At 47.4% G+C, this 27,870-nt stretch overlaps 1 protein-coding gene across 2 annotated transcripts in view; it reads right to left on the reverse strand.

The window, feature by feature from the left end:
* The window catches only part of SERPINI1 (serpin family I member 1), a 134,399-nt gene that overhangs the window by 81,792 nt on the left and 24,737 nt on the right, over positions 1-27,870 (reverse strand). The window contains exons 2-3 of one of the 2 annotated variants that reach the window (XM_086944328.1): positions 25,605-25,649; positions 24,765-24,800 (exon numbers count right to left, since the gene is read on the reverse strand). In XM_086944328.1, the coding sequence (XP_086800454.1) occupies positions 24,765-24,800; positions 25,605-25,649 (81 nt within the window). Of the gene's footprint in view, positions 1-8,526; positions 8,830-24,764; positions 24,801-25,604; positions 25,650-27,870 lie in introns of those variants that run through there. The other variant, XM_086944329.1, reaches the window with a different exon arrangement.

Below are 27,870 nucleotides of genomic sequence, written 5' to 3' on the forward strand. Positions count from 1 at the left end.
ATGTCATGCATGGATTGCTCAAAAGACTCTGAAATCACTCAACCTGGACAAAAAGGTTTTTAAAGAGCACTCCACATAACCTCATGCCCACTTGTTAATTCTAATTGCTGGACTCCTACATTCAGGGTTCAACACTTTCAAAATATAAACGATTCTCAGAGCAAAGAGATTTTTTACAAGCAATAAATGGTCTAAAATACTTTGATGCCTATAGCCTACTCTCCGCTACGGGTGAGCATATAAGCTAGGCCGAGCCTAAATGGGGCTGCAGCATTGATTCAGCTAACTACTCTGCGACATTCAACAGTCCTTCACCCAGTGCTACTGACCAGACTTCATAATGTTGGTATTCAAAGAAAATCCTCTCATTTGATAATGTCCTTACTCGCTAAACCAAGCTCACTTACTGCTGTCCCTTCACACCCTTGGCCCTCACAGCCTAAACACGGTATCTTCTTTGCTCAATTATCAGACATATCCTTTCCAGCATCTAGCCTAGCCCTCAGCCAAGAAAAGATACAGTATTTCAGTCTTAATTACATGGATCATCTTTATCCAGACTCCAAGTCTTGCAACTTGCTTATTCGCAGTCAAAAATTGGATGCATGCTAAAACAAATTTAACTCAACTCAAACAAAACAGAAATCCTCAGATTCAGAAACTGTTAGCCTTCCCAGAATACCTTGTGTGTGGCTACAGAGCTATGACAGGCAATCCACCTACTTGCCCCATAGACACAGAAAAGCTTAGGATGCTCTTAAAAGAGGCCTTATCATTGTAACATTAAGTGGAATATACTCCTAGACATTGTTATGCTAATTTTTGAGTTACAGGATGGATTTTCCATTTGTAGGCTTTCCTAAGCATTTGAGTCTGCATATTTATCCCTGGGACCACACTACCTCAGCTCTCTTGGTGCTTAACTAGCCTCCAATATCAAACTTTTTAGGAACAGGATAATCCAGCGATCACACCAAGTAATAGGACCAACCTTCTACATGCCCACCAAACTCAAAGCAGCCTCTGACGCAACACTGCTACAAGTTAAAGTGCCATTCTTCACTCGGTCAAGTCTGGGACATTTTCCTTTGGTGGAACTCCTTATCCTTACACATAAGGAAAACCACCTTGCCTTCTGTAAGGCCACAGCAAATAGACTCCTGAAAAAAGTTAAGGCTCCTGTCCTGAACATCAGAGTACTGATTTACCAAGCACAGGAATGTGACCCATAGCCTTAACCCCTTCACTGCGGCGGCTATTCCGCCGCAGTGCTAAGGGGGCGGGGCGGAAGAGCGGCGGGCGCATGCTGGTGACGGAACAGCTCCGTCACCAGCGTCGGTTGCGCTGTGCTTATGACGGAGCGGTTCCGTCATGGCCCCGCCCGCTCAATAGAACACTCAGCGCAGGCGCGGAATTCGCAACGCGCATGAGCGGCGGGCGGGCCATGACGGAACCGCTCCGTCATCAGCACAGCGCCACCGCAGCTGATGACGCAGCGGTTCAGTCATCAGCATACAAGGGGTTAAGAAAGAGCTCTCAGAGCACTCCTCTGATTTTCATATCTATCCTGAAACTCCACACCAGTTCTATATTCACAACGATGGCACAAAAGACTCACTGTACTATCGGCCGGATTACAAGTTCCTCTTAATTTTCCAACCCATGCCTTAACTCCTGTTTACACATGGGTCGAAATTACGAGTTTGAAGGTATTTAACACATCGGATAATTCATTCAATTTCGGCAGGTCGGACCTGCCGAAATTTAATGGGGTAAAACACACAGGATTTACGCTATCATGCGGATTTTGGTGCGTTAAACACTAAAATAAACATGTTAATTCCCATAAACTCGTAATAGGTGTTATTTATTGCATCCAATAAATAGCATGCTCCTTAGTATATTTATTTGTCTGGGGCAATAAATAAAGCCTTAGCTCGTAATCAGACCCTACGATTCATCAATCAGGTATGTAAAACAAATAGTGCATGAAACTGGTTCAATACCACCTCACATAGCTCAAACAACGGCAGGCATAGCGCAGCTACAAGTTCTTCACATCAGAATCAGGTACATCACACCCAATTCTTCCCTTTAAGTATATACTATAACCTCACACTCTCTTAAACAAAATAGAATCATTCTGGACACTAAAACTTAAAAGACTGCAACACTGGCAGTTCCACTCTAGAAAACTGCTAGATAACAGTAGAATCTTGAGAGTCATAAAACAGACGCTAATTTTAGAGTTTTATTGCACACACAAAAAAAATCATTAAATATTTCCTATCCGCAGGGGAGGAGCCACGCTAGCAACCAAGATGGCCGCATAGGCTCCCGGCTCCGCCGACCTCGGCCTCCCGTCGGAATATCCTGTCTTTGCGCCCAGCCACAATGTGTATGAACCTGCTGTGAGATTAATGGCGCTATCCCGAGATCTCTACTTGCTCGGCTGACGAAGATATGTCGAGTGGAAGTTTGCAGCCTAGATCTGCCCGGAAGCCGGGGTCTCGAGTACTGGCCCATCCGGGTTTCAGTTAAACAACATCGGCTGTGGTGGTGTGATTGGGTCCTGTCTACCGGTGTGGACAAAGAAAATTTTTCTTTTGCTTTTTCGGATTGATCTGGACGACGGTGGACTGCCTTGGTGAAGGTCGGAGGAGGGGTGACAGCCTAACCCTAGCAGTTGTGGACGGGAGCCCTGCCCGGTGACCCGGTAACCGGCCCGCTGGTGTTCGCCAGGTTTGGTTCTCCGCCTGCGGTGGCAGCCCCAGGATACCATCGAAACAGTACATAAGTCCCCCTCTGCAGTCGACCGTTTCCTATTTGCCCGTTCCCCTCTAAGAGATCGAGCCGCTGGGGAAAGCGATCATGATCGACACCGATCGAAGAGTGGCTGAACAGACCGCGAGTGACCCGTCGCTGCGAATGGTGTTGGCGGCCATTGAGTCACTTCAGATGTACGTTGAAGACCGCATTCTGACGACGATGGAGCGCTTGGTTGAGATGCTACGAATTGGACCGGACCCTACTCCACTTCAAGAAACAGCGACAACCGAGACACCCAATATGGCCACTCTGATGAAGGAAGTAGACCCCCCATTGTATGAGGTATCGGAGCCTTTGACCAGTGTTTTGGAAGATGAACACAAGTTCAATGCCACCAATGGATTGATCAAAAGATAAAGCCGGCATTTTAATTCTCTTAAAAAAGGTTGTTTAAGGGTGCATCTGGTCCCAGGAAGGCATGGCTTGGCAGTTCGGGATGGACTGTTCCCATGAGGCACAGGGTCAGACTGATTTCCATATGGCCATATGAACTGGGGTAGTGGAGTGAGCTAAAGAATGATGATGGATTAAACCCAGATCAGTTGACTGGGGGTGGGTGTTTGATTTGCTCAAACGCTCCGTCTATCATCCCCTTTGGTATCTATTTATTCGTCCTAAGTTGGCAGGGCATGCCCAGACATGGGTCCCTTGCTCACTTTGCCACTGGATTCAAGCTAGCCTGGGAGAGGACGGCTTATTAGCCAGAAACCGGTCCCAGGATGCTGGTTTCCGGTCCAGGAAAGGCATAGCTTGGCAGTTCGGCTGGACTGTTCCCATGAGGCACACTGATTTGCATATGGCCATGTCTAAACTGGGGTGGTGGTGTGAGCTAAAGAATGATGATGGATTAAACCCAGATCAGTTGACTGGGGGCGAGTGTTTGATTTGCTCAAACGCTCCGTCCATCATCCCCTTTGGTATCGCTCAGCACCTGGAAGTTTCATACACGAGTATCTGAGAATCACTGCAGTACTCACACCTGATCAACTATATTTATATTGGGCTAAACCGACAAGTCTGAAGTTTCCAACTCCAAAGAGGCCATTGAGAAAATTAATGTCAGGAAGTGAGATGCAAGCAGGACCAATCAATCAGGCCATAAACTGGACTCCCAGACATAAAACCCACTGAACCAACATATAACACACTTAGAAAGTATGAGTGGCCTATAGATACCGATTTGAGTAGAAACTGGAGCTTCTACCCAAATCAGCATACCACATGCAGTAATGCAAAAATGGATCCCTGGGGAAAAATCCTCGAGGTCAAATCTGGTGATACCCCTGGTATCGCCAATACAGAGTGGTATACCACCAACAATGCAATTACCGCAGGAGCTGCAATAGAAGGCATACCTCTGATAACCAGATCCCTACTCTGCCAAACGCAAAATGAGAGATCTCGGGTGGGGTGTGGCGAAGCAGGTCACACTCAAAGAAAACACTTGTCAATCTAATCTCCAAGTAGTTAAAGCCTTAAGTTTTCTTCTATTTTTGGGTTAAGGATTCTGGGCTCCCCTGCACCCCTTAAAAAATAACTTGTTTTTCCTTCTACACAATGGTGAAATATTACAGTGGAAACCAACGTCAAAACATTTCTTGCTTTTACACAACCTAATAGTATTTTTATGGGCAATAGGGCAACCCAATGGTCACCCAGGAGACCTAACAGTAGTCAAACATTCAGAAGACATTTTATGCAGGGCGATAACTTGTAGTAGATTAGTGGTAGGTTTGGGAAACTGGAGAGGACTCAGTTCACATATTAGTTTTCAACACAAAGCACAAGACAGTAAAACAAATATTGTTGGACCTGGCACAATGTCAGTACCTTGAGAAAAGAAGGCATGCAACAAACATCATTTTTGGGCCAGTAAGAAATTCATGAAACCGTGAACAGGAAGATTTAGGAAAATACGTGGCTGTACAAGGTATTAACTATAAAGAGAAACCTGCTATTAAAGTTAAATAAAACCAGTCATTTTCTGCTATTCTTCAAACCATAAAGCTGTATCCGGGGCAGAGCAGGCCCAGGAAGTATTCTTGAAAACTCAGTTCTCTCTCTGTGCAAGTCCTTAGTGTTATAAAACGTTTCGAGCTCCATGGCTTTGATTTTTTGCCACTTACGTAATTTTTGTTGCAGAAGCAGATGGCCATAACTAAAAATAGCAATGACGGCGAATGGGGGCATGCCTCTCTCTGATAAGGATTTGTAAACACCACATGCAGAGGGTGAGCCGAATGGAATACTCACGGAATATGGGTAGAGTGGGGTGTTGTCCTCTAAGAAGTGTCTTGTGTTCTTTGTCAAATTTGTATCCATATTAAAATATGGATTTTATAAGATCTGAAAATACTAAACTTCAAAATATAGACAGCTTTAGGGAGGTAGACGGGGCCCTGCGAACGAGCATTCACGTAGGATTAAAATACACAGTTAGGTGCGTCTTTTAGATGAGGAATTAGTTGCCGAAGGCGGGGTCATAAGACAGCCACAGACATGCCTATTCAGGGGCATTACTGCTTTAAGCTTTCTAGAGAAGGGCTGCTGGTTAATTTAGACATATAGGGGCCATATGTATCAAGCAAATTCGCAATCGCAATGGCCGAAATTCGCAGAATTTCGGCCTTTGCGAATGCAAATTTGGTAAATGGTATGTATTAAGCAAAATGAGGTGCAAAACAAGGAATCGCAAAATTTGCGATTCCTTATTTTGCAATTGCATTTAAGGAATCGCAAATTTTGCGATTCCTTAAATGCAATGTATTAATCAAAAAAATTAGCCTTGAAATTATTATCAATTTGCTATTAGCAAACTGCGAATCGCAAATGGAGAATAACTTCCCATTCATTCCTATGTGCCTCCTGGCCCATAGAAATGAATGGGAAAGTATTCCTTAATTGCGATTTGCAATTTGCAAATCGCAATTAAGGAATTTTAAGAAATCGCAAAAAAAATGCGATTTTGTACATACATACCTATTTGCGATTCTCAAATAGCGATTTCTTAAAAAAAATAAAAAAATAAAATAAAAAAAATCGCTATTTGGGAATCAGGTCAAAAATACATATGGCCCTTATGCCTGCCCTCAGCTTTATTGATCAGACTATATGACATGGCGCAGGGAAGGTGGGAGAGGGATAAATGTGATCAGTGTCAAACTTTTCAAATGAAAAAAATTAAACAAAAAAAGAGAGGGGCCACGGAAAAACAGCCTCCCTCAAGGGAGGCATGTACTGTGCCCCAAAAGGGGTGGAGGTTGTGGACTAGGACACGCCCTGCACGGTATCGGACCCTGAGGGACCGATACCCTCAGGGAAATATTTGTTTCACAACCAATATTTTTGTGAGTTTGCGTGGATGGAAGCAGGCGGTGCGGTGTTAAATGAAATAATAACCAAGCCATTCAAGATGTCCAGCCAGGCACTTAAGAAATGACCAAATGATGGAAATAGTAAACGTTGGTCTGCGCCTCATAAGTGCACCCCTGGTCACAAACAACGGAAAAGGTGCTTCCCAGCAAATATAACGTCCTGACAAACAAAACGCCTGCTGTCTAAAAACGTGTTGCTCGTTTAAAATGTGCATTTACACCTCAGAACAGGTAGGAAGCACTACATACGTGCTAAATTCACGTTAAAGTAACCTTTTCCACGAAGCAACAACCTCTTCATGTCATCCTGCCCCAAGATGACGTTCTGCTTCCATCTACTCTAAATCACCAAACACTCATTTACATTATATCTACAAGTACATGAAAAAAACTCTGCTCTTTCCAACGAAGCTCCTGGTGTAAAATGAAGATGGAAGCCTTGCGTGTTATTTACAATCCAGCGAATTTAAAGGCATTTTCATAACAAACAGGCGCTTGATTCATTTATGTACATTATATACACCACAGGCTTTCTCCATTCTTTGTGCAACGGAGCGCGTCTGCTGCTTGTACTACCACTGCTAGGAACTATACTAACAACTGCGGCAGGTACACCTGTCTGGCGCAAATATTAAAGCTAAAAGGCCCAGTAAACACGAGACTCGTTCACACGGACTCCGGCGAAACAGGTGACCTTCCAGACATCACCTTCCCGCTGGAAGGGTTCCTGAATTAACCACATCAGACTAAAAAATAAACACATGCGGGCACTTTCGGTTTCGCTGGTAATAACTTCCGGTTCCCTCACTGTAACGATCAGCAGCAGGCCTTTCTACTGTTTGCCATCTGTAGCTGCATCGTGGGTGGACTTTGTCGCATCGAGACAACAATGGCAGGTGCATCCGTTAATGCATCGACTCGAAACATGCGTGCAGAACAAGGGGATACAATCGGATTAAAATCCTTGCACCTCAGCCTTAAATGAGATTGTTAACTTTGTTTACACTTTTTTTTAAGATTACAGTAAACAATATTAGAAACGAGATCGTATTTACTTCGAAAGCACAGTCTATATACATCAAGAGAGTATCTATCTAGCAACACACTCCACACTGAATGAACCCCATTCCGTGTGCGATGCCCAGATGTGTAAGCTTGCACCCAGGCAGGGACCTTAATTTTGTAATTTATATTTTTCTCCATCCAAGTGCGGATTTATAAGTCACAACACGCAAAGTGGATGATGACCAAAAAGTCGGGATGGTGTAACAAAGGAGACCATGCCCGCCCTTGGCATCTTTCCTACCCAATTCCCTTTTGCGGTAAATGGTATTGATAGTATACAAATACCTCTATAAAACTGCACAAAAAGGACTAAGACAACATGCCATACATGGTTAAGGAAAGGGCACAATGTTAAAGAGTTTACTCAACTATCAATTATTGAAAAGGACTTATGATATGTGTATGGTACGCACATGTGTTTTTTTAATTGGAGGGCGCAAGGATAGGTCACGGAGAAAATTGTGGATTGAAAGGAGGGTGGATCCTGGCACTCAAGGATTAAAGTTCCACAATTCGGGGACAGTCATATCTGGTTTCGGAGAGCACGCGTTACTGAGTGCTTCCAGTCCTATGCTTTCCTTCTGCAAGTGCCTGCTTTCTGACAGTGGTCATCGAAGACTACAACTCCCAAAAATCCCCAATATGCTACATTCAAGAATGGAAAGGCTATTTACATGTGTCCTGCCAATATGGGCTCATGTGGCAGCTCTCGTTCTATACCATGTATGCAGATATATCTGCAGGGCGTGCCAGTCCGTGTGCGCGAAATCCATGCCGTATATGCATACATACATAAATAAGTGATGTGCTAAAGTTAATGACTGGTCCATCCCCAGGCGCAGTCATTCCTCCCATTGAATGTTTTACATGCATATGGTTTCATACACACGATGGGCGTGTCCTCAGTTGCAATACTAACGTATACCCTGTGGAAGTGCACGCAGCTGCAATATTAATTTACACCCCGTAGAACGCTCCCACCCGGGTACCCGCGCATTCTGGGAGTGGTCGTTTCGGCATCCCTGGGTAAACACCACACCCTTTGGAGTTTGCTTGCCACGCCTTGGTGGTCGTTGCAGCTACTGCGCCAGCCCTCCTGGGATGTATAGCGGTCCCCAGGAGAGCATCATTCTATCGTGTGTACACACGGTCGTTCATGCCACTACCTGCCCGTGTACCTGAACCAGCCTTCGGGGTGTTTTGGCCGTTGTACAAGTGCTGCTGCGCCCCTCGTGCTCCTGCATGCGACAGTACTCACCGCTGCTATCGATGGGCGGTAAGTTCCGGCTCCGGTGCGCGCGCGGCGGGGTCTGCCGCAGGTGCGTAGACAGCGCGCGCTGCTGACAGCAAAGCCTCAGCTCCCTTCCTGGTCCTCGGTAGCAGCTGGGGAACTGATAAGAGGCGCTGCAGATCACACGCTCTGTCCTCGCAGCGCCCGCCCCCCGGCTCTGCCATTGGATCCGCAGGCGGCGCACCGGTGGGTGTCATGTTTGGTATTCCGTGAACTCCGTGCATCCCCCTGCGCTGCTCTTCGGTAGGAGAAATAAACGCCGCCCCTGCGTGGGCAGGCAGAAGCAAGGGATGTCAGAGCTGCGAATCTCGCCGACCTCGTGGATGTGATCCTATTCGCAGTGTTTACAGATTTGCAGACATGATATCAATTGTGTACATTACGTTTTTTTCTGTAATAGGGGTGGCTTGGAGCAGAAGGTATGCATAGTAAAATGAATATTTCCTGTTGCAAATGGTTTATATGCAAAAACATTTTTTTTTCAATTTTGTTGAGTGGCTGGGGAAAAAAGATGAGGAAACTGTGAGTTATTGGGTTGTTGGTTGGATGGGCTGACCCCTGTTCCTGCAACAGGCACAATCCCTATCAGGGTGAACCACAAAAGTCACTACATTAAGGTTACTTAATCCTCTGGTAGCCTGGCACAAAGGCAGTCAGGCTTAATTTATGTGGCACCTCTCGGTCCCCTGCAGCCCCGAATACAAACGGTACACTCACAAGCACAATACCTGTATCAGAGTGTGACCTCAAGCGGCCCACTCCCTTTTATTTAGCCCCTCTGGCGTGTCACAAGAAGTGACATCATATGACCTTTTATCGTTCCTACGAAATGATGTCATATGACCTTAACCCTTATAACATTGCAATAATTGACATAGATGAAGTTATAATAAAAGCCATAATAAAACTTGACTAATACAATAATAGAATGTTGAAAAATGTCTGTTTTAGATACCACTTGTATTAGGGTGCTGACGTCATATGAAAGGAGAACATTAATCGTGTTTCTTAGTTTTACATGAAAAATTATGTGTTCATCCGAAGAGGATAATTCAACATTTATTTTTTAATAATGGTCGGACATTTATGATTCCCTTGGGGCTGCTTATTCAATGAGGCATGCACTGCCACTATGGGAATATTATAATGTATGCCACATCCTACAGTATATTACTGTGTTCATCATACACAGACTAAAATGCATAAACACCTTCAGAATCCACACACAGAAAGTCTGGTGGACTAATGCGTCCTCTGTAGGGGCCTGTGTTTGACCTCATGGTCACAGGTTCAAATCCTGGTGATTTCACTCAGTCTTTCACCCTTCTGAAGTCAATAAAATGAGTACCGTTGGGTAACAATAAACATTTGTTATTCAGTGCCAAGATACCCTTGGGTGAAAGTGAATTTTACAAATACTCGTTAGGTTAGATAATTGAGGTGCAAAATGATGCTCTGGTGCCACTGCACCTGCTGCATCATTGGCAGGTAACACCCTGTCCCCAATCCCCATACACAACGCCTAACTGCAGCTTGCCTTCGACATGAGGTACGGTTGCCACATTGACGTTTTCTTCCGACATGAATATTTTAATGTCTCAGCCAGGGTAAAAATAGAGAAAATCACCCAAAGTTAGCATGTTTCCCCTTTACAGTGCATACTTAGAACAGTATTTATAAAAACAATGCCTTTAAAATGAGCTCTAGAGGTTCCTCAAATACACTTGACTAGGGATGCCACCTGGCAAATTTTTTACTGGCACCCCTGGTATTTTAATGTCCCAGCTTGTACAAAAAAAAGCAAAACCACCTAAAGCAAGACTTTTTTGCCCATATCTGTACCTAATTCAAACAGCAAATGTTAAATGTTAAATGTCGTATACTTGTAAAGCGTACAGCTGCCCCAGCAAAGGGGCGTCCTGGCGCTGTATACCGCTGGGGAACCCATCCTTGCTTTCCCTGTGAGATGGTCCCTCCTGGGCATCTCCAAGGTGAAGACAAGCATCCCCGGCGCTGATGGGGCCGTTAGTAGAGATTAAGCAAGCTATTGCCCAGAGTTGCTGAGTGGGACCCATGGTTGGAGTAGGCACCGAGGCGAGAATTATCGAGTCCGCTGACCATTGCCCAAGACCCTGCCGCGTCGGGAATCAGACCCTGGTCCCGGGCCGACCGCTGCTTCCGGGTCTGCCGCCTCTAACCAGTGAGCCACACCACTCCACAAATATAAATGGAAAACACTTTAAAATGGATTCTAGAGCTGCAAAGATTCCTGCCTATTAAATAAAGGAAAAACTAAAGGAAAAGTCATTGTACAATTTTATTCATAGTTCTATTTAATATCATGTCCATGCATGTACACACTCTTAAAACTACAACAAATAGCTGGTATTTTCTTTTGGAAAGGTTACAAAGCTACCTCAGATTGATAATTAATGTAAACAAAGTGAAAAAGCATCACAATGTTTGGCCATCCTCATGGCCTCTTCTGCTGACTGGGAGGGCCAAAGATCATGTTTGGGTGGGCCTGGCCAACCCTCTAGAACCGGGCCCGGCAGGACCTCTAAAATGCTACATCCCTCCCTAACTCATGTCTTGATGACCAACGTTCAGTTCACATGACATGCATGGTGTTGAGCTGCTGGTTGGGTTGTGGATTGAGCCGGAGTTTCTATCAATTGGGTTGACTGCAAGCTGGAAGGTCACAGATGAGAGAGCTGGTTTGTGAGTCTTCTTGCTGACTCCCGCAGGGTCTCGTGAGCCTTGACTCCCGAGCCCACTTGACCCAGCATAATTTTTTGGGCAGTCTGTGTCCCCTCAATGTGAGTTTTGAGGAGGGGGGAGCGGCGAAGTTTCAATTCGTTTGAACCATGATCTGTTTCTAGACACTACTTCTTGTCCTCTTGTAGCTGTTACCATGGTCCCCTCACTTCTAATGACGGTCCAAATCCCCGGATCAAACAGTGTCCTAAATTTCCACCCAGGCTTTCGGTCTTTGATGACTACCTTGTCACTGGGCAAGAGGGAGATCTCCTTCACTCATCTGCGCTGGCTGGTGAGAGCATTGCGCTGCTCCCAACGTGTTTGGGTACCTTGAATGTTGTGAGGTGGTGGTGTCCATCCAGAGCACGTAGGAATGGTGTCCCGACAGGGTCCATTGAACATCAGGATCCACAGTGCTTGATGAGTCATTCAATGAGGAGTACTCCATTATTCCCTCGGAAAATGTAAGTGGAGTTCAGGAGTAGCTTGCTCGGCAGTGGTGATGCAAAGAGACTTGTTCATAGAGCGCATGAATAGTTCGACTTCCCCGTTGGCCTGTGGCCACTGAGGTGTAATACAGTGGTGGTGTATTACGAGTTGGTCAAGGAAGTCTCGAAATTCCGTGCCATTGTTTGGCGGTCGATTATCGCTCTTAATCTCGCTGGGCAGACCAAAGATGGTGAATGTCTTCTCAAGGACAGGGACTACATGTACGAATGCCAGTGAGTTAATTACCTCCACCACAGGGTATTTGCAATAGGCATCCATTGGGACAAGGGTAGTCCGCCCGTTTGAGAAGCTTCCCCAGGTCAGTTGTTGGAGTCCCGCAAGAAGTCTTTCCAGGTACCACTTAGGACTGCAGCTTGTACCCGCAGGATGGCAGGGTCTGTTTCCGCAGCCTCCATGATGTCTTCTAGACATAACGCTTGGACGCAGACAGCTCCTGCAACTACCCTGACATAGTCCTCCACGTCATCACAGTTGTCTTGAGCCTCGGCGGTTTCGGGGTGGCGTGAGAGAAAGTGGGCAGGGTTCCTTGATCCAGGAAGGTATACCACCTCCATCCAGTAGTGTTGTAGCTGAATGTCTCATCTCTCGGTCCTTGGAGGTGGGTGAGGGGCCGACCCTTGGAACAGTAGGACCAGAGGCTGATTGTCTGTGATGACCTTGAAAGGCTGGCCACTTAGATAAAGGTGGAGGTGTCCACAGGTCTACTTGATCGCAAAGGGCTTCTCACTCAATTGGGGCGTATTTGGTCTCCGTTGGCGTCAATGCTTTACTGACGAATGCCAGCGCAGCCAAAACGGCCTGGCTCCTGTTGTTATGCGAGTATAGTTCCCAGCCCGACTAGACTGGTGTCGACCAACAGTTCTGTGCATTTCTTCGGGTCAAAAAAGACAAGTGTGGTGTTATTGAGAAGGGTCTCTTTGGTCTTCTGGAACGCAGACTCCTCGTGACAGCCCTATGTCCATTTCCCATCTGCCTTCGTGAGGGATCTCTGAGGTTCAGCAATAGTTGCTAGATCCGGGATTAACCTCCAACAATAAGGGGCCACCATTCCCAGGAAGCTCCTTACTTCCTGGACTGTAGTGGGTGCTGGCGCCCGCTTGATTGTTCTGGATTTTTGGTGGTCTACTTGTATTCCTTCTTGATTACAGACATACTCAAAGAACTCAATGGACGACTGAAAGAAAGAGCATTTGTCCTTGTGCAGTGTCACTCCATGTTCGCAGAGGCGTTTGAGTGTGGCTTTTAGGTGTTTGTGGTGTTCGGCCGCCGTGGACGAATGGAATTAGGATGTCATCGCTGACATTCAAGACACTAAGTAGTCCGGTGTGGGAGTGCAGGGCGGATATACAGGCGTGGAGGCTGAATGTATTGTCGAACAGATGCTATTTTATTGTCAGTAGTCACAGTTTTCTGTTTAACAAGATTATCACAAGTCTCTTTCTCTGGTTTGGTATTCTCGCTCTCAGGGTGGCTGGTCATAGTGGCCACGGCCGTTCCTTCCTCTTCAGGTTGGAGATAGGTGGGATGGGATTCGTATTCGTCTGTGGTGCCACTTCACCCGGAATCTCGCCAAGAGAAAAGAAAAGGGAGCCTGTCAGTTCACTGTGCTACAGGTTCTACCTGTCACCTACACCCAGTAGTGCTCAATTACAATTGACTGTGAGGGGAAGGATGGGTTAACTAAGAAGGTTATTCGATGAAAGAAACTTGTTGGGGTTGTCAAGGATTCAAGTGCAGTTGGTTATAGTGGGTACACGCTAGGTAATTAGGCTCGGTATATCGTTTAGCAATATCACAACAGACTGTGCTCCCTCTGATCCATTCACCCGTGTCCTCCTCCCGCCTCCCTCAGCAATACCACCCCCTCTTCCCCAGTACAAGGTCACTCACATGGCTCCGCCGTAACTCTCCTGAGTTACGGCCGCTCTCCAGCGTCCTCCGGTGGACACCACCACTCTTCCGTACTGTGGTCGTCGGTTTCCTCCACCTCCTTGTCGCGCTGGTCGTTTTCTCTCCTCCCGTCACTCGGCTCCTCGTCCTGGTCTTTGTTCACGGCGTCCGGCTCCACGCTTCGCGTCTTCAGCCCCTCCTTCCAGCCACAGGTCAAAGCCGCCTCTTCCTGTTCTGGTCTCCGTTTTACTGGCGCATCTCGAGCGTTTCCGGGGTCAGCTCCTCCTCCTCGCGCTACGGAGCCGCTCTGCAAGGAGAGAGGAAAGGTACATGTTTTCTTCCCAACTCGCGTGTTGCCCACATAGGTCCGTCCCCTCCGGCCGGAGGAGTCTGGTCGCGGTAGTCCCGTGCCTTGCGGTCTCCCGAGGCTCACCTTCTCACATCCCCTTTCCCTTGCTGTCTTACTACTAAGGGAGTTCCCTTGTGGATATCTTGATAGGAAGTCCACGTTCCCTTGGTCTGCTCCCTTTCGATTTGTGTTTGGAATCTGTAAGGTTGTAGGGCCAAAAACCATCTTAACACCCTGTCATTGTTCCCTTTGTTACGGGCCAACCATTCTAGAGGAGCGTGATCGGTGTATATGGTAAATTCCCTTCCTTCTAGGTAGTACCTTAGGGTTTCTATAGCCCATTTGATTGCCAAAGCCTCTTTCTCTATCACAGCGTTATATTGTTTTCTCTGGAATAGCTTTCGGCTAATGTACAAGATAGGTCTTTCTTCTCCCTGTCTTGTTTCTTGGGACAATACCGCTCCTATTCCTTGGTTGGATGCGTCTGTCTGTAGGACAAAGGGGAGGGAATAATCAGGACTGGCTAATACTGTGTCTGACGTGAGGGATCTTTTAAGGGATTCAAAGGCCTGCATGATTTCTTGGGTGGGATGTTTTAATTGAGCCTCTGTATTAGTTGATTTCTGCAGTAAATTAGTGAGGGGGGCTGCTGTTTGAGAAAAGTTAGGAATGAATCTATCGTAGTAACCGAGTAACCCTAAGAAGGCTCTGGGATCTTTTTTTGTTTTTGGCAAGGGGATTTGAGAGATGGCTGTTAGCTTGGAGTCCTGTGGTCGTATTACGCCCTCTCCTAATAAGTATCCCAAGTACTTGACAGTTTGGCTGCCAGATGGCTTTTGGCCGCGTTGATTTTAAGTCCATGCTGCCCTAGGGTCTGGACTACCTGTGATAAATGGTCCAGGTGTTGATCCCAGTTGTCGCTATAAATGACTATGTCATCTTTGTATGCGCCAGCATACTGCTCGTGGGGTCGTAGAATACAATTCATGGCCCTCTGGAAAGTAGCCAGAGCTCCATGTAATCCAAAGGGTAGCACTTTGAATTGGTATAACCCGTCTGGGGTGGAAAATGCCGTCTTTTCTTTATCTTGGGGATGCAGAGGGATTTGCCAATACCCTTTGCACAGGTCCAGGGTGCTGATATATTTGGCTCTCCCTATTTTCTCCACCATTTCGTCAACCCTGGGTAGAGGATAGGTGTCAAACTCTGAGATTTTGTTTGCTTCTCTGAAGCCAATGCAAAACCTCACCTAGCCATCCAGCTTCGGTACGAGGACTATTGGTGAATTCCACTAATTGATGGATGGTTCTATTATATCCATCTGTAACATCTTTTGTACCTCCTCACGTATACTTAGGCGGCGTGCCTCCGATATTGGGTAAGGCCTGAGACGTACTCTTTTACCTATAGGGGTTTTGATGGCATGTTCCACCAGGGAGGTTCTCCCGGGGTCAAGGAAAATACCTTACTATGAGGCAGCAGAACGTTTGTTAGTATGTTTCTAAGAGGGGGTGACAGAGCAGAGTCTAGGCATTGTTCAAACAGAGGTTCTTCTGTTTCTATCTTTACTACAATGGTTGTAAGGGGTCCCTCCCATTTTTTTAACACATTGATATGATAGATCTGTGAAGTATCCCGATTGGGATCCAATTCAATACGGTACGTAACCGGGGTTACTTTCTCTGTAACTATGTAGGGTCCCTGCCACTGACCCAGTAGTTTATGATCCGACGAGGCCATCATAAGTAACACAGGATCACCTATATCAAAGGCCCTCTCTTTAGCTTTTATCGTATTGGCCTTTTTGGGCTGATTGGGCTTCCTCTAAGTTGGTGCTGACAATTGTCCTAATTTGACCTAAATGGGTCTTAAGTTTAGAGACATAATCCACCAAGGGTTTAGTGTTATCCGGTTCGGTTTCCAACATTTCTTGAGCCATGTCTAGCAATGTTCTAGGCTGATGGCCATACAACAACTCAAAAGGCGAATATCCTGTGCTTTTCTGTACCTTACACCGTATTGCGAGCAGGGCCAGGGGTAACATATGCTCCCACTTTCTGGTCTCTAGATTTAGAAGCTTTTTCAGGGTTGTCTTAAGGGTGGCATTATACCTTTCCACTAACCCATCGGTTTGTGGGTGATATGCTGCTGTTCTAATCTGTCAAATCCCCAATTGTGTGCATACTTGTCTCATGAGTTTTGAGATAAATGGGGTTCCTTGATCAGTTAAAATTTCTTTTGGGAAACCTACTCTAGAATATACGGTTACCATAGCCTTAGCAATATTAGTGGCATCTGGCCTGCGCAGTGATATCGCTTCCGGGAACTTGGTGGCGTAGTCAACAATTACCAAAACATACCTGGATCCACTACGGGAGGGCAATAAAGGACCAATCATGTCCATGCCTACTCTGGTGAAAGGTTCTTCTATGACTGGTAGTGGGTACAGAGGGGCCCGAGGTGGTTTATACCGGCTGTGTCGTTGACATATGGGGCATTCTCTACAATATTTTTTTACTTGTTGGAAAATGCCTGGCCAATAGAAACGCTCGGTAATCTGTTTCTCAGTCTTCTCTACTCCAAAGAGTCCCCCTAATAAATGGCTATGGGCCAGGAATAACACCTTCTCTCTAAAGGGCACAGGAATCAACAGTTGGGGGTTTTTGGTGGGCCCTCCTTTCATGTATAACAAGCCATTTTTCTTAAAAAAATAAGGACCTACATGAAGGGGGTCTTCTTGGTCTAGTGCGTTTTTCAAAGCTTCCTGCAAAACTGGATCTTCTCTTTGAGTAGCCCGAAAGTTCCGGTCAGTTTCCCATGGGTTCTCTTCTGTTACAACGGGTAACACAGTAGGGGTTTTCCCTTTTTCTGCTCTTCTCTGTTTTCGGCTCTTCCGTGGTTTGGAAATAGGCCATTCCGGTTTCTCATCTCTTGAAAAGGGGGCTATGGCCCACCAGTCCTCTTCCTGGTTCGGGTTCTGCTTTATCATTTGAGGAAGGTGTGGATAATCATTCCCAAGAATAACTCGTTCAGGCAAGTTAGGAATGAGCCCCCCTTCAGGGATGTACCGGGATCGCTTTCGTGTTGGATTTGGACTCGGGTAGTCGGATATTGCTTAACATCACCATGTACACACTGTATGGCAACCGTTCCATCGATGGGTCAAATCCAGGGTTCCATATCTTGAGGGCGTACAACACTTTGACGACATCCCGTGTCTGCTAGAGCCATGGTTTGTTGTCCATTCACCTTCACCGAACAATGATAAGGCGGAAGGAGCTTTTCAGAAGAGGAACAGTAATAATTTCGGGCCATTCCGATTTCCATCGGTTCCTCTTTTTGTGGGCAAAACCGAGCAATGTGCCCCATTCCGCCACAATGAAAGCACTGTGGTCCAGGATTCGGAGGTCTGGGTATCGGGGTTGGGGTAACCATTCCAGGGATAAAGGTCACGGGTTCAGGCTTCTTGGGAAGTGAGGGATGGGGTGGTCGATGTGTTTCCCGAGTACCGGCCTTCCATGAAGGTTCATCTTTTCCTTTTTGGATTTCCTGGGCGCGGTTATATGCGCTGGCGATTTCCACAGCAGTTTCAAGGGTAAGATGGGCCTGTTGTCGGACCCATCTTTGTATGGGTGGGTGAAGGGAAGTCAAATACTGTTCTAAATAGATTTTGGACATAATACCGTCTTTATCAGTGGTGGCTGATTTCAACCACCGGTCCGTCATGTCCTTCACCCTAAAATGCAAGGCACAAGGTGTTTCTTGGGGGCCTTCCTTTATCTGTCGCAGTTTTATCCGGTAGGATTCGTCATCCACTCCCAGTCTCTCCATGATACACTGCTTAATGTCAGCATAGGGAACTGTTCCTTGTACTGTTGCTGCTTGATAAGCGGCTTGTAGATCGCCCAATAGTAGAGGTCCCAGATATTGCCCCCATTTATCTACAGGCCAGGAAGCTGCTGTGGCTATTCGCTCAAAATTGGTAAAGAAGAAATCCGAAACCTCCCCGCTAACGTATTTCTGTAGTACCATGGAAGGTAGGGATGTGGGTCCTCTCTGGTGTCCCAGGACCTCTGTAATCTTGTCCATGGCCGCTCCGTGGGTTTGGCTTTTGTACCTTGTCTCGGTCTTCTTCTACTGCAAGTAGAAACCTCTCCATCACCTTTCCCAGGTGTTCCTGATTCTCTGCCATCTTTGCGATAGCAGCCTCCATGTCTCTGCTGGATCCCACTTCTGACACCACTTGTGGGAGAGCAGGGCGGATATACAGGCGTGGAGGATGAATGTATTGTCGAACAGATGTTATTTTATTGTCAGTAGTCACAGTTTTCTGTTTAACAAGATTATCACAAGTCTCTTTCTCTGGTTTGGTATTCTCGCTCTCAGGATGGCTGGTCCTAGTGGCCACGGCCGTTCCTTCCTCTTCAGGTTGGAGATAGGTGGGATGGGATCCGTATTCATCCGTGGTGCCACTTCACCCGGAGGCTCGCCAAGAGAAAAGAATAGGGAGCCTGTCAGTTCACTGTGCTACAGGTTCTACCCATAACCTACACCCAGTAGTGCTCAATTACAATTGACTGTGAGAGGAAGGATGGGTTAACTAAGTAGGTTATTCGATGAAAGAAACTTGGGGTTGTCAGGGATTCAAGTGCAGTTGGTTATAGTCGGTACATGCTAGGTAATTAGGCACGGTATATTGTTTAGCAATATCACAACAGACTGTGCTGCCTCTGATCCGTTCGCCGTGTCCTCCTCTCCTCCCTCCTCCCGCCTCCCTCAGCAATTCCACCCCCTCTTCTCCAGTACAAGGTCACTCACATGGCTCCGCCGTAACTCTCCTGAGTTACGGACGCTCTCCAGCGTCCTCCGGTGGACACCACCACTCCTCCGTCCAGTGGTCGTTGGTTTCCTCCGCCTCTGTGTCACGCTGGTCGTTTACTCTCCTCCCGTCACTCGGCTCCTCGTCTTGGTCTTCGTTCATGGCGTCCGGCTCCACGCTTCGCGTCTTCAGCTCCTCCTTCCAACCACAGGTCAAAGACGCCTCTTCCTGTCCTGGTCTCCGTTTTACTGGCGCATCTCGAGCGTTTCCGGGGTCAGCTCCTCCTCCTTGCGCTACGGAGCCGCTCTGCAAGGAGAGAGGAAAGGTACGTGTTTTCTTCCCTACTCGCGTGTTGCCCACATAGGTCCGTCCCCTCCGCGCGGAGGAGTCTGGTCGCGGTAGTCCCGTGCCTTGCGGTCTCCCGAGGCTCACCTTCTCACATCCGGACAGGGTCTTGTGTATTGCCTTTTGAAATACTTCAGTAGCCAATGAGATGCCAAAGTTTAGGTGTTTGTACCAGCGTAGGCCTAAGTGTGTGCTAAACGTGGTGATATACCGGCTCTCCTCTGCCAATCCTAGCTGGTGATACCCGGTATTGAGGTCTAGCTTCGAGAACCAATGGAATCCATTAACATTCGCCACAATTTCGCCCATGGTAGGAGTGATGTGCCACTCCGGTTTGGTGGCACGGTTCGACAGTCGCATGTCAATGCATACGTGGATTTTTCCAGGTTGTTTGGGTTTTTCTGCAATGACCATCGGGAAAACTAAGGGAGTGGGCCCTGAAACTTTTTCAATCACTCCTTGTTCCTCTATTCTCTCAAGTTCCTTTTCAACCAAAGGATGTAGTTGGAACGGGACAGGCGGTGTTGCAGAACCACCGGCGCGAATGATGGATCGATATGTAACTTCACTGGAGGACGTTTGTGGCAGCCGAGCCCTCAGAATAGTTCTGGAAACTGTTTCAACAGATCATCGATTTGGTGTGATATTACTCTCTTGGCAAGGGACACAAGCCCAAGATCCTCCACTATGTTGATGCTGGTGAGCGTGTCTGCTTTTTGGTCAATGACATGAAATGTTGTCATGATTTCCTGATCTTTAGATTGTACCAGCACTGACATCCGTCAACGGAGGGGTAGGGGCGACTGATTCCCATACGTGAAGATTTTGATGTGAGACAGTACTAGGAGGCTCTTGGGTCTCATGCAATTGTATTGCTGCCCTCCCATTACGTTGACAGAAGCTCCTGTGTGAATTGTTGCATTAATTTCTGACCCCAGTATTCGAACGACACATGTAGGCTGTGGCCGGCTGTGGCCGCCTGTGGTGCTTCAATTCTCTCTTTGACGCGCCAGGTGTGTGAGAGACAGTTGGCGTACCATTTTTGTTGGCGTTCTATTGTGTATGGGGCCTTTGCTTCTGAGTTGTTTGAACAGCTTATAAATGTCTTCCCCAGCATGGTGGAGGAGCAGTGTGCTATCCAGGAACTGCCCGGATGTGAATGCACAACATTCTCAGGAAATTTTGGCCAGAGGAGCTAAATAAAAGGTAGGTGATCACTTGAGCCCACACTCTGACACAGGCATTATGCATGTGAGTGTACCTTTTGTATTCGGGGCTGCAAGGGTTGGAGAAGCGCCACACTTGCGATGAGGGTGGGCCGAGCCAGTGCACCCTGTCTGGCACCCTGCCTGAATGCAGCGAGCACCACAAGCACTGTTGTGGGGTTGAGAGGACTTTTGCGGCGGCTGCCCCCCTCCCTGCAGGCGACACAGAGGTTGAGTGCAGCGGCCAGATGGCTTCCTCCACCAACGCGGGATGCAAGCCCTGAGGACTCCTGCTGCAGCTTGCACCCCCTCCCTCCAAGCAAAACGGAGGTTGAATGCAGTGATCACGCAGCTTCCTCAACAGCCACGTGCTGCATACCCTTGAGTAACGGGCCGATCCAGGGCTCCCCATCTCATTGCTGCACACTCTTCCCGACTTTACCATTAAAGAGGGCACCAAACCAAAAATGTTTACATGTTCCCAATAAAATGTTATCACATTAAATGTAATACGGCAACCCAATGTTATCCTATGGGAGAGGTTGGCCTCACAGTACTCAAAACAAATTTAGTAGTTTTTCACTACCAGGACGCTTACAACTTAAAAGTGCATGACCAACAATCTAATTACATGCACCCTGCCCTATGGATGCTATGTTGAATTGGCAGTTTAAAACTGCATTCCGGCTGCAATGGCAGGCCTAGAACACGTTTTAAGGAGCTATTTAAGTGGATGGCACAATAAGTGCTACAGACCCACTAGTAGCATTTAACTTATAGTTAAATATAAGTTGATCCTCGCAAATCCCACTCCACCCGAATTACATACAATGCCGCATCCCTCTCAGCACTCAACCCCGGCCGATTCCAAGACTGCTACCAGGCAGCCCCTGGACACACCCACGGACCCTTCTCCTGCCATTTCTGCAAACTCGACTGCATCAAGACCCACACTAAATCCCTGATCCTCGCAAATCCCACTCCACCCGAATTACATACGATGCCGCATCCCTCTCAGCACTCAACCCCGGCCGATTCCAAGACTGCTACCAGGCCGTCCCTGGACACACCCATGGACCCTACTCCTGCCATTTCTGCAAACTCGACTGCATCAAGACTCACACTAAATCCACAGACTCCAAACAGAGCACTGACACTAACCACCTGAAGTGCATCCTGCTCAACACCCGCTCTGTCCACAGACACGCCATTGAACTATGGAACCTACTCGACACCACTTCGCCGGATGTCGCCTTCCTTACAGAAACCTGGATGAACGCCTCATCAGCTCCCGACATCGCCATAGCCATCCCGGACGGCTACAAGATCATCCGAAAAGACCGCACCATCCAAACAGGAGGAGGCATCGCCATCATACATAAGCTCCATCCGCATCACGACCAGCTCAGACGACAACCTTGCAGCCGCCGAACACCTTCACTTCCAGATCCACACCGACCCCAAAACCACACTCAGAGGCACTCTCATCTACAGACCACCAGGACCCAGCACTCGATTCAGCAAAGACATCACTGACTTCATCAGCCCACACGCCCTCCCCTCTGAGGACTACATTCTACTGGGAGACCTCAACTTCCACCTGGAAAAGAAAAATGACAGCAACACCACCACCCTCCTGGACAACTTAGCCAATCTCGGACTAAAACAACTTGTTGATACCCCCACCCACTATGCCAGGCACACGCTCGACCCAATCTTCACCTCCAGCAAGCACATCTCCTTCAACCACACTACAGCTCTCCACTGGACAGACCACAGCTGCGTTCACTTCAACTACAAAAAAACCACGACCCACAACCAATCCCCCGAAGAAACTGGAACAAAATTACCACCGACCAGCTCTTTACTTCGCTTCACAAAAACCCTCCTGCCAAAACATCGGACCCAAACCAAGCTGCCACCAACCTTACACAATGGATCACCCACAGCGCCGACGAACTAGCACCCTTGAAAAACCATCAAATCAAGCAAAGTAGCAAAAAAGCCCCCTGGTTCAACGATGACCTTAAGACATCCAAGAAGTTCTGTCGTACCCTCGAGAAAGCCTGGAGAAAAAACCCAACCACTGACAACCTGACCACCTTCAAGAACGCCACCCGCAAACACCACCAACTGATCCGTTCCACCAAGAAATCAGCATTCAAGGATCGACTTGACAACAACGCCCACAACAGCAAGGAACTCTTCAACATCGTCAAAGAATTTACCAACCCCACCGCCGGCACCAACGACATCACCCCATCCCAAGACCTCTGCGCCTCCCTAGCCTCTTTCTTCCACAACAAAATCGCTGAAATACATAACAGCTTTGAAAACCAATCCGGAGACCAGTCCACCCCCCCACCCCCGAACCAAGTCCCCCCTCCAACAACCTTTGCGCCTGGGACCCAATCACCACTGAAGACACCATCCACCTGATGAACTCCATCCACTCAGGATCGCCTACCGACCCATGTCCCCACCACATTTTCAACAAAGCAGACTCCGTCATCGCACCCCATCTCCGAGACATCATCAACTGCTCCCTCAACTCCGCCACCTTCCCGGAAAGCTGGAAACATGCCGAACTCAGCACCCTTCTGAAGAAACCCACAGCAGACCCCACTGAACTTAAGAACTACCGCCCCATCTCGCTCCTCCCATTCCCTGCCAAAGTCCTTGAGAAAGCCGTCAACAGTCAGCTCGCCACCTTCCTCGAATCCAACAAATCCCTCGACCCTTCACAGTCCGGCTTCCGAGCCAAACACAGAACCGAGACCGCCCTCATCGCAGCAACAGACGACATTCGAACACTACTGGACAACAGAGAAACAGTCGCCCTCATCCTACTTGACCTCTCTGCAGCCTTCGACACGGTCTGTCACAGCACCCTCATACAACGCCTCAACAACGTCGGAATACAAGGAAAAGCTTTGGACTGGATCATCTCGTTCCTCGCCGGAAGAACCCAGAGAGTCCGCCTCCCCCCTTTCAGATCGGAGCCCACCGAAGTCATCTGCGGCGTACCACAAGGATCATCACTCAGTCCCACCCTCTTCAACGTATACATGAGCCCCCTCGCATCCATCGCGCGCCAACACAACCTCAACATTATCTCCTACGCAGACGACACCCAGCTGATCCTCTCCCTCACCAAAGATCCAAACTCCGCCAAAACCAACCTACACGACGGGATGAAAGAAGTGGCCGAGTTGATGAAGAACAGCCGCTTAAAACTGAACTCGGACAAAACGGAAGTCCTCATTTTAGGATCATCCCCCTCTGCCTGGGATGACTCATGGTGGCCACCGGCCCTGGGAAACGCACCCAAACCTACGGACCACGCACGCAACCTGGGCTTCATCCTGGACTCCTCCCTCTCGATGACCAGACAAGTCAACGCTGTTTCCTCATCATGCTTCAACATCCTACGCATGCTCAAAAAAATATTCCGTTGGATCCCCACCGAAACAAGAAAAACGGTTACCCACGCACTGGTCACAAGCCGACTGGATTACGGAAACACCCTTTACGCCGGACCCACAGCCAAACTACAGAAAAAACTCCAACGCATCCAAAACGCCTCAGCCAGACTCATACTCGACATCCCACGCCAAACTCACATCTCCGATCACCTGAAAGACCTCCACTGGCTCCCCCATCAACAAGAGGATAACGTTTCGACTCCTCACAAAGCCCTCTACGACCCGAATGCCTCAACACGCGCCTGTCCTTTTACACCCCCACCCGCCAACTTCGTTCATCCAATCAAGCCCTAGCCGCTATTCCGCGCATCAACAGATCCACCATGGGGGGAAGATCCTTCTCCTACCTAGCGGCCAAAACCTGGAATTCTCTCCCCACCCACCTCCGCCTTACACAGAACCACCTCTCCTTCAGAAAACAACTTAAAACTTGGATATTTGATAAGTAATGTACCCCCCTCCTCCCCCAAGCGCCTTGAGACCCTCTGGGTGAGTAGTGCGCTATACAAATTTATGAACTTGAACTTATAGTCCCTGGGTATATGGTATGCCACTTCACAAGAGACTTGGCCTTTAGTAGCTTGTTGTATCCCTGTAGCTTGAACAGGAAGTCAGCCTTATGACCATTGGAGTTGACTTCCTTGTCCTGAATACAAGAGAGAGCAGCTACAGTCCTTTAGGGCCCCTATCAGGTCACAGACAGCAGGTCCGGTCCTCTTCTGTTCTTCCTCAGTCCAGGTTTGTTTTGAAGTGGGTGCCTGAAGATGCCACATTTCTGCCTGTATCAGGCCGAAGGGGGTGAACAAGCCTCGGGGAAGACCCAGACTCGGGGGAAGACCTACCTGACATCCGTTGCTGGGTGAATTCAAACAATGTGCCTGCAACAGAATGAAAATAAAGACTTTACTTTTGCTGGATCCCATACCAAAAGACATAGAGACAGAAGAAGGACAGGCCCAGGAAGCAGAGATAAGAGGGAAGGCTGAAGAAAGTGAAAACATACTAGACCCCAACGTGAGGAAGAAGGAGGAGAGTGAGTCACCCAGAATGACCAAAGTGGAAGACTCAGACACCGTAAATAAGGAAAGGACTTAAGAGAAGGAGAAACACTGAGGCTCAGAAAAGTGACAGCCTACTGAGAGATCCTGGTACCCAGGTGGGAAGGACCAGCCCGAGAGACAACAGGAGAACTGAGAGACCTGCTGGCTACACGCTTCGCCTCCAGAAGGAGCATGGCTTTCACAGGGGCGTGGGAGTATGTAATTTTGGCAGGGAAAGAGTGGGGAAGTAGCAGGCGGGCATAGGGGGGAGAAAGGGGCACCAACGCTGCCAAAGGGGTTGTAGTGTTTAATCTTAAGGAGCGGAGTAGTAGCTAACTTGCTGGGAATAAAGATTACAGCAACTTATTATGTTTTCCCAGGGTTCTGAATTGGGTAGTCGGTGAGGACGTAGTCATGGCTGAGTGATTTACTTTAGTTTGGACATTCATTCTTATGTGAATCCCTTTAATATTATATAACATCGGTAAGAACAGTTTCTTTTATGAAAAGAGTCCCAAACTATGAACAAGAAAGGGGAGGAAAGGATCTCAGAGACAGAAAAGCAGAAGATAGAAGTTGGACGAAAGAGAGTCCTACTAGACTTAGAGAAAGAAAATACCAATTTAAAGGTTGTGAACTTACCTGTGGCTTGGTTTTTCTTTTGAGGGTGCTGGCAGGAGGACCAACCTAGAAGAAAACGAAAAGAACCAGCGACCACAATGAAACACCTGAACTGTCTTCACTTCAAAAACCTCTTAACCTTATGTACTCTGGTCATATAAAATAAAAAGATACCACTGCTACTAAATTAGCAAAGTATGAAATGTTGTACCTGCCAGGCGGCAGTCTGGTACGAGCTAGTAGGTGGGAATGACTCCTGGGCATGCCCTAACCAATGGAGTAAAAGTTCTCAGGGCCAACCCTACCCACCTGCTGCATTTTCAAATGATGAATGTCAGCGGCCATACTAAACTTGGGCTCTTAGCGCTGGGTGTGTGTGTGTGTGTGTGGGGAGTGCACTATGGGTATCTTAGTGTCCTTCCTCAGCTAACATTAAAATCGAGTTTAGGGCAGCCACTGTACCACAATAAGCCCAGATACAGAAGTCTGGTAGAACAAAGTGAGGGTTTCCAGCAACGAGACAGTAGATACACAAGAATTGTTATGCTATCCCTTTCCCTTCCTTTCAAGTGCACCTCCATTATTATATTTAAAGCCCAGAGACAGAACTCTGGCAGAGCAAAAGTAGAGTTTTCCAGCTTCCAGATAGTGGATACAGAAGAATTGTATTGGCATCCGGCTTTCCTTACTTTTAAGTGCCCGAAAGATTTATATGTACATTCAGCAGTACTGCAGGATTTGACATTCCAGCAGTACTGTAATACACTGTAATGTCAAAAGGGATGCTTACCTCCCCACCCTGCATATTCTGGGATATTCAGAGTAGTCATCTCTGCCCATTCAGGTAAGCTTATTGTTTGCTCCTGGGAGGCATTTTATATCTTTTCACACCTATTTAATTGTTAACCCTTTCGATGCTGATGACGAGCTCAGCTCGTCATCACCCACGGGTGTCGTGTGCTGATGACGAGCTCAGCTCGTCATGGTGCCACTAAAATGGCATTTTCCAGCACAGGAGGGGGAAAACGCCTAGCAGCCAAGGTGTTAATTAGAGGCTGGCAGAAATTGGAGAGCAAATGCAAATTCAGCCTCCAGGAACGTCAGGCAGGCAAACAGTAAGTTTCTAAATATAACTTTTCCATTATCTTTATTACAAAACTGACTTCATAACCTCATAAGTGCTGCGCCCAGTCCAACGGCACCACTACCTCGGGAGTGCTGCCGTCGGCCGTTGGACGTTCCAATTGCACCTGCGCAATGGAACGTTCAGCACTGGAGCTGGACGTTCCATAGCTGCTAAGGTGTTAATTGAATTTGATTTGTAATAACAATTACAATAGTTGTATAAATATTTTTCTAGCTAGTCTCTTCCTGAGATACAGTGTTACAATTTTAATCTGTGCTCTGGTTTCCTACATAGGACAACTAGTCCTGCCACAGAGAAAAACAGCTTTTGGATGCTAGTCACTGCAAAGACGTTTAAGTACCATTCATCCTTTCTTGTGGACTACAAAGTCTACAGAGGGGTAACTTATTAATATTTAAAATTGAGGTTTTGACCAGTCTAAAGGATTTATTTTGAGCAGGTCAAATCGCAATATGTATACTCCTACAGCCAGGGTGCACAGAGTAGGCCTGAAGCCATGTTTCAGTTACCATTGTAGTGGATGGCACAACAGGTGCTGCAGTCAACTAGTGTCATTTAACTTTCAGGCCCTGGGTACACCTTGTATCATATACTAGGGACAGCTATATGGTCCAGCAAAAAGTGAACAATACAGGGTGACCACACAGAAAGGTAGATGTCCTACACTTTACCTCCATGATACCCGAAGGAGAGAATGTGGTGTTACAGCCAGAGCTGCTGAGTTTGGAAACAGGTTCGAGTCCTGATGTCTGCCCACCATCTTGTGATTCTGGCCAAATCACTTAATCTCCCTATGTCTAAAAACAAAATAAAAATGAGTCTGGTGAGATATAGCTTAGACCGGCATCTCACACAGTGCCACAGTGTGTCACACAATATCGGCTCCCTCCATACGGTCACCCAGCGAGGAGGCAATATCACACAGTGGCGATGAGGAAACAAGGCGATTAGGAAACAAGGCGAGTAGGAAACCACTGCAGAGAGTGGATTTCCAATTTGTCTTTTGAGGCTGTAAGCAGGTGATTCCCGTTAAGGAGTGTGAAATCACCCCAGGACATTGGCAGCAGTCTTGGCAGACATTTGTTTTAGGCATTTTGGGAGGTGGTAAGAGGTTGATGGAGGCAGATGGATATCCCAGAT

The sequence above is a fragment of the Lissotriton vulgaris genome, chromosome 11, assembly GCF_964263255.1.
Source record: "Lissotriton vulgaris chromosome 11, aLisVul1.2, whole genome shotgun sequence".
NCBI lineage: Eukaryota > Metazoa > Chordata > Amphibia > Caudata > Salamandridae > Lissotriton > Lissotriton vulgaris.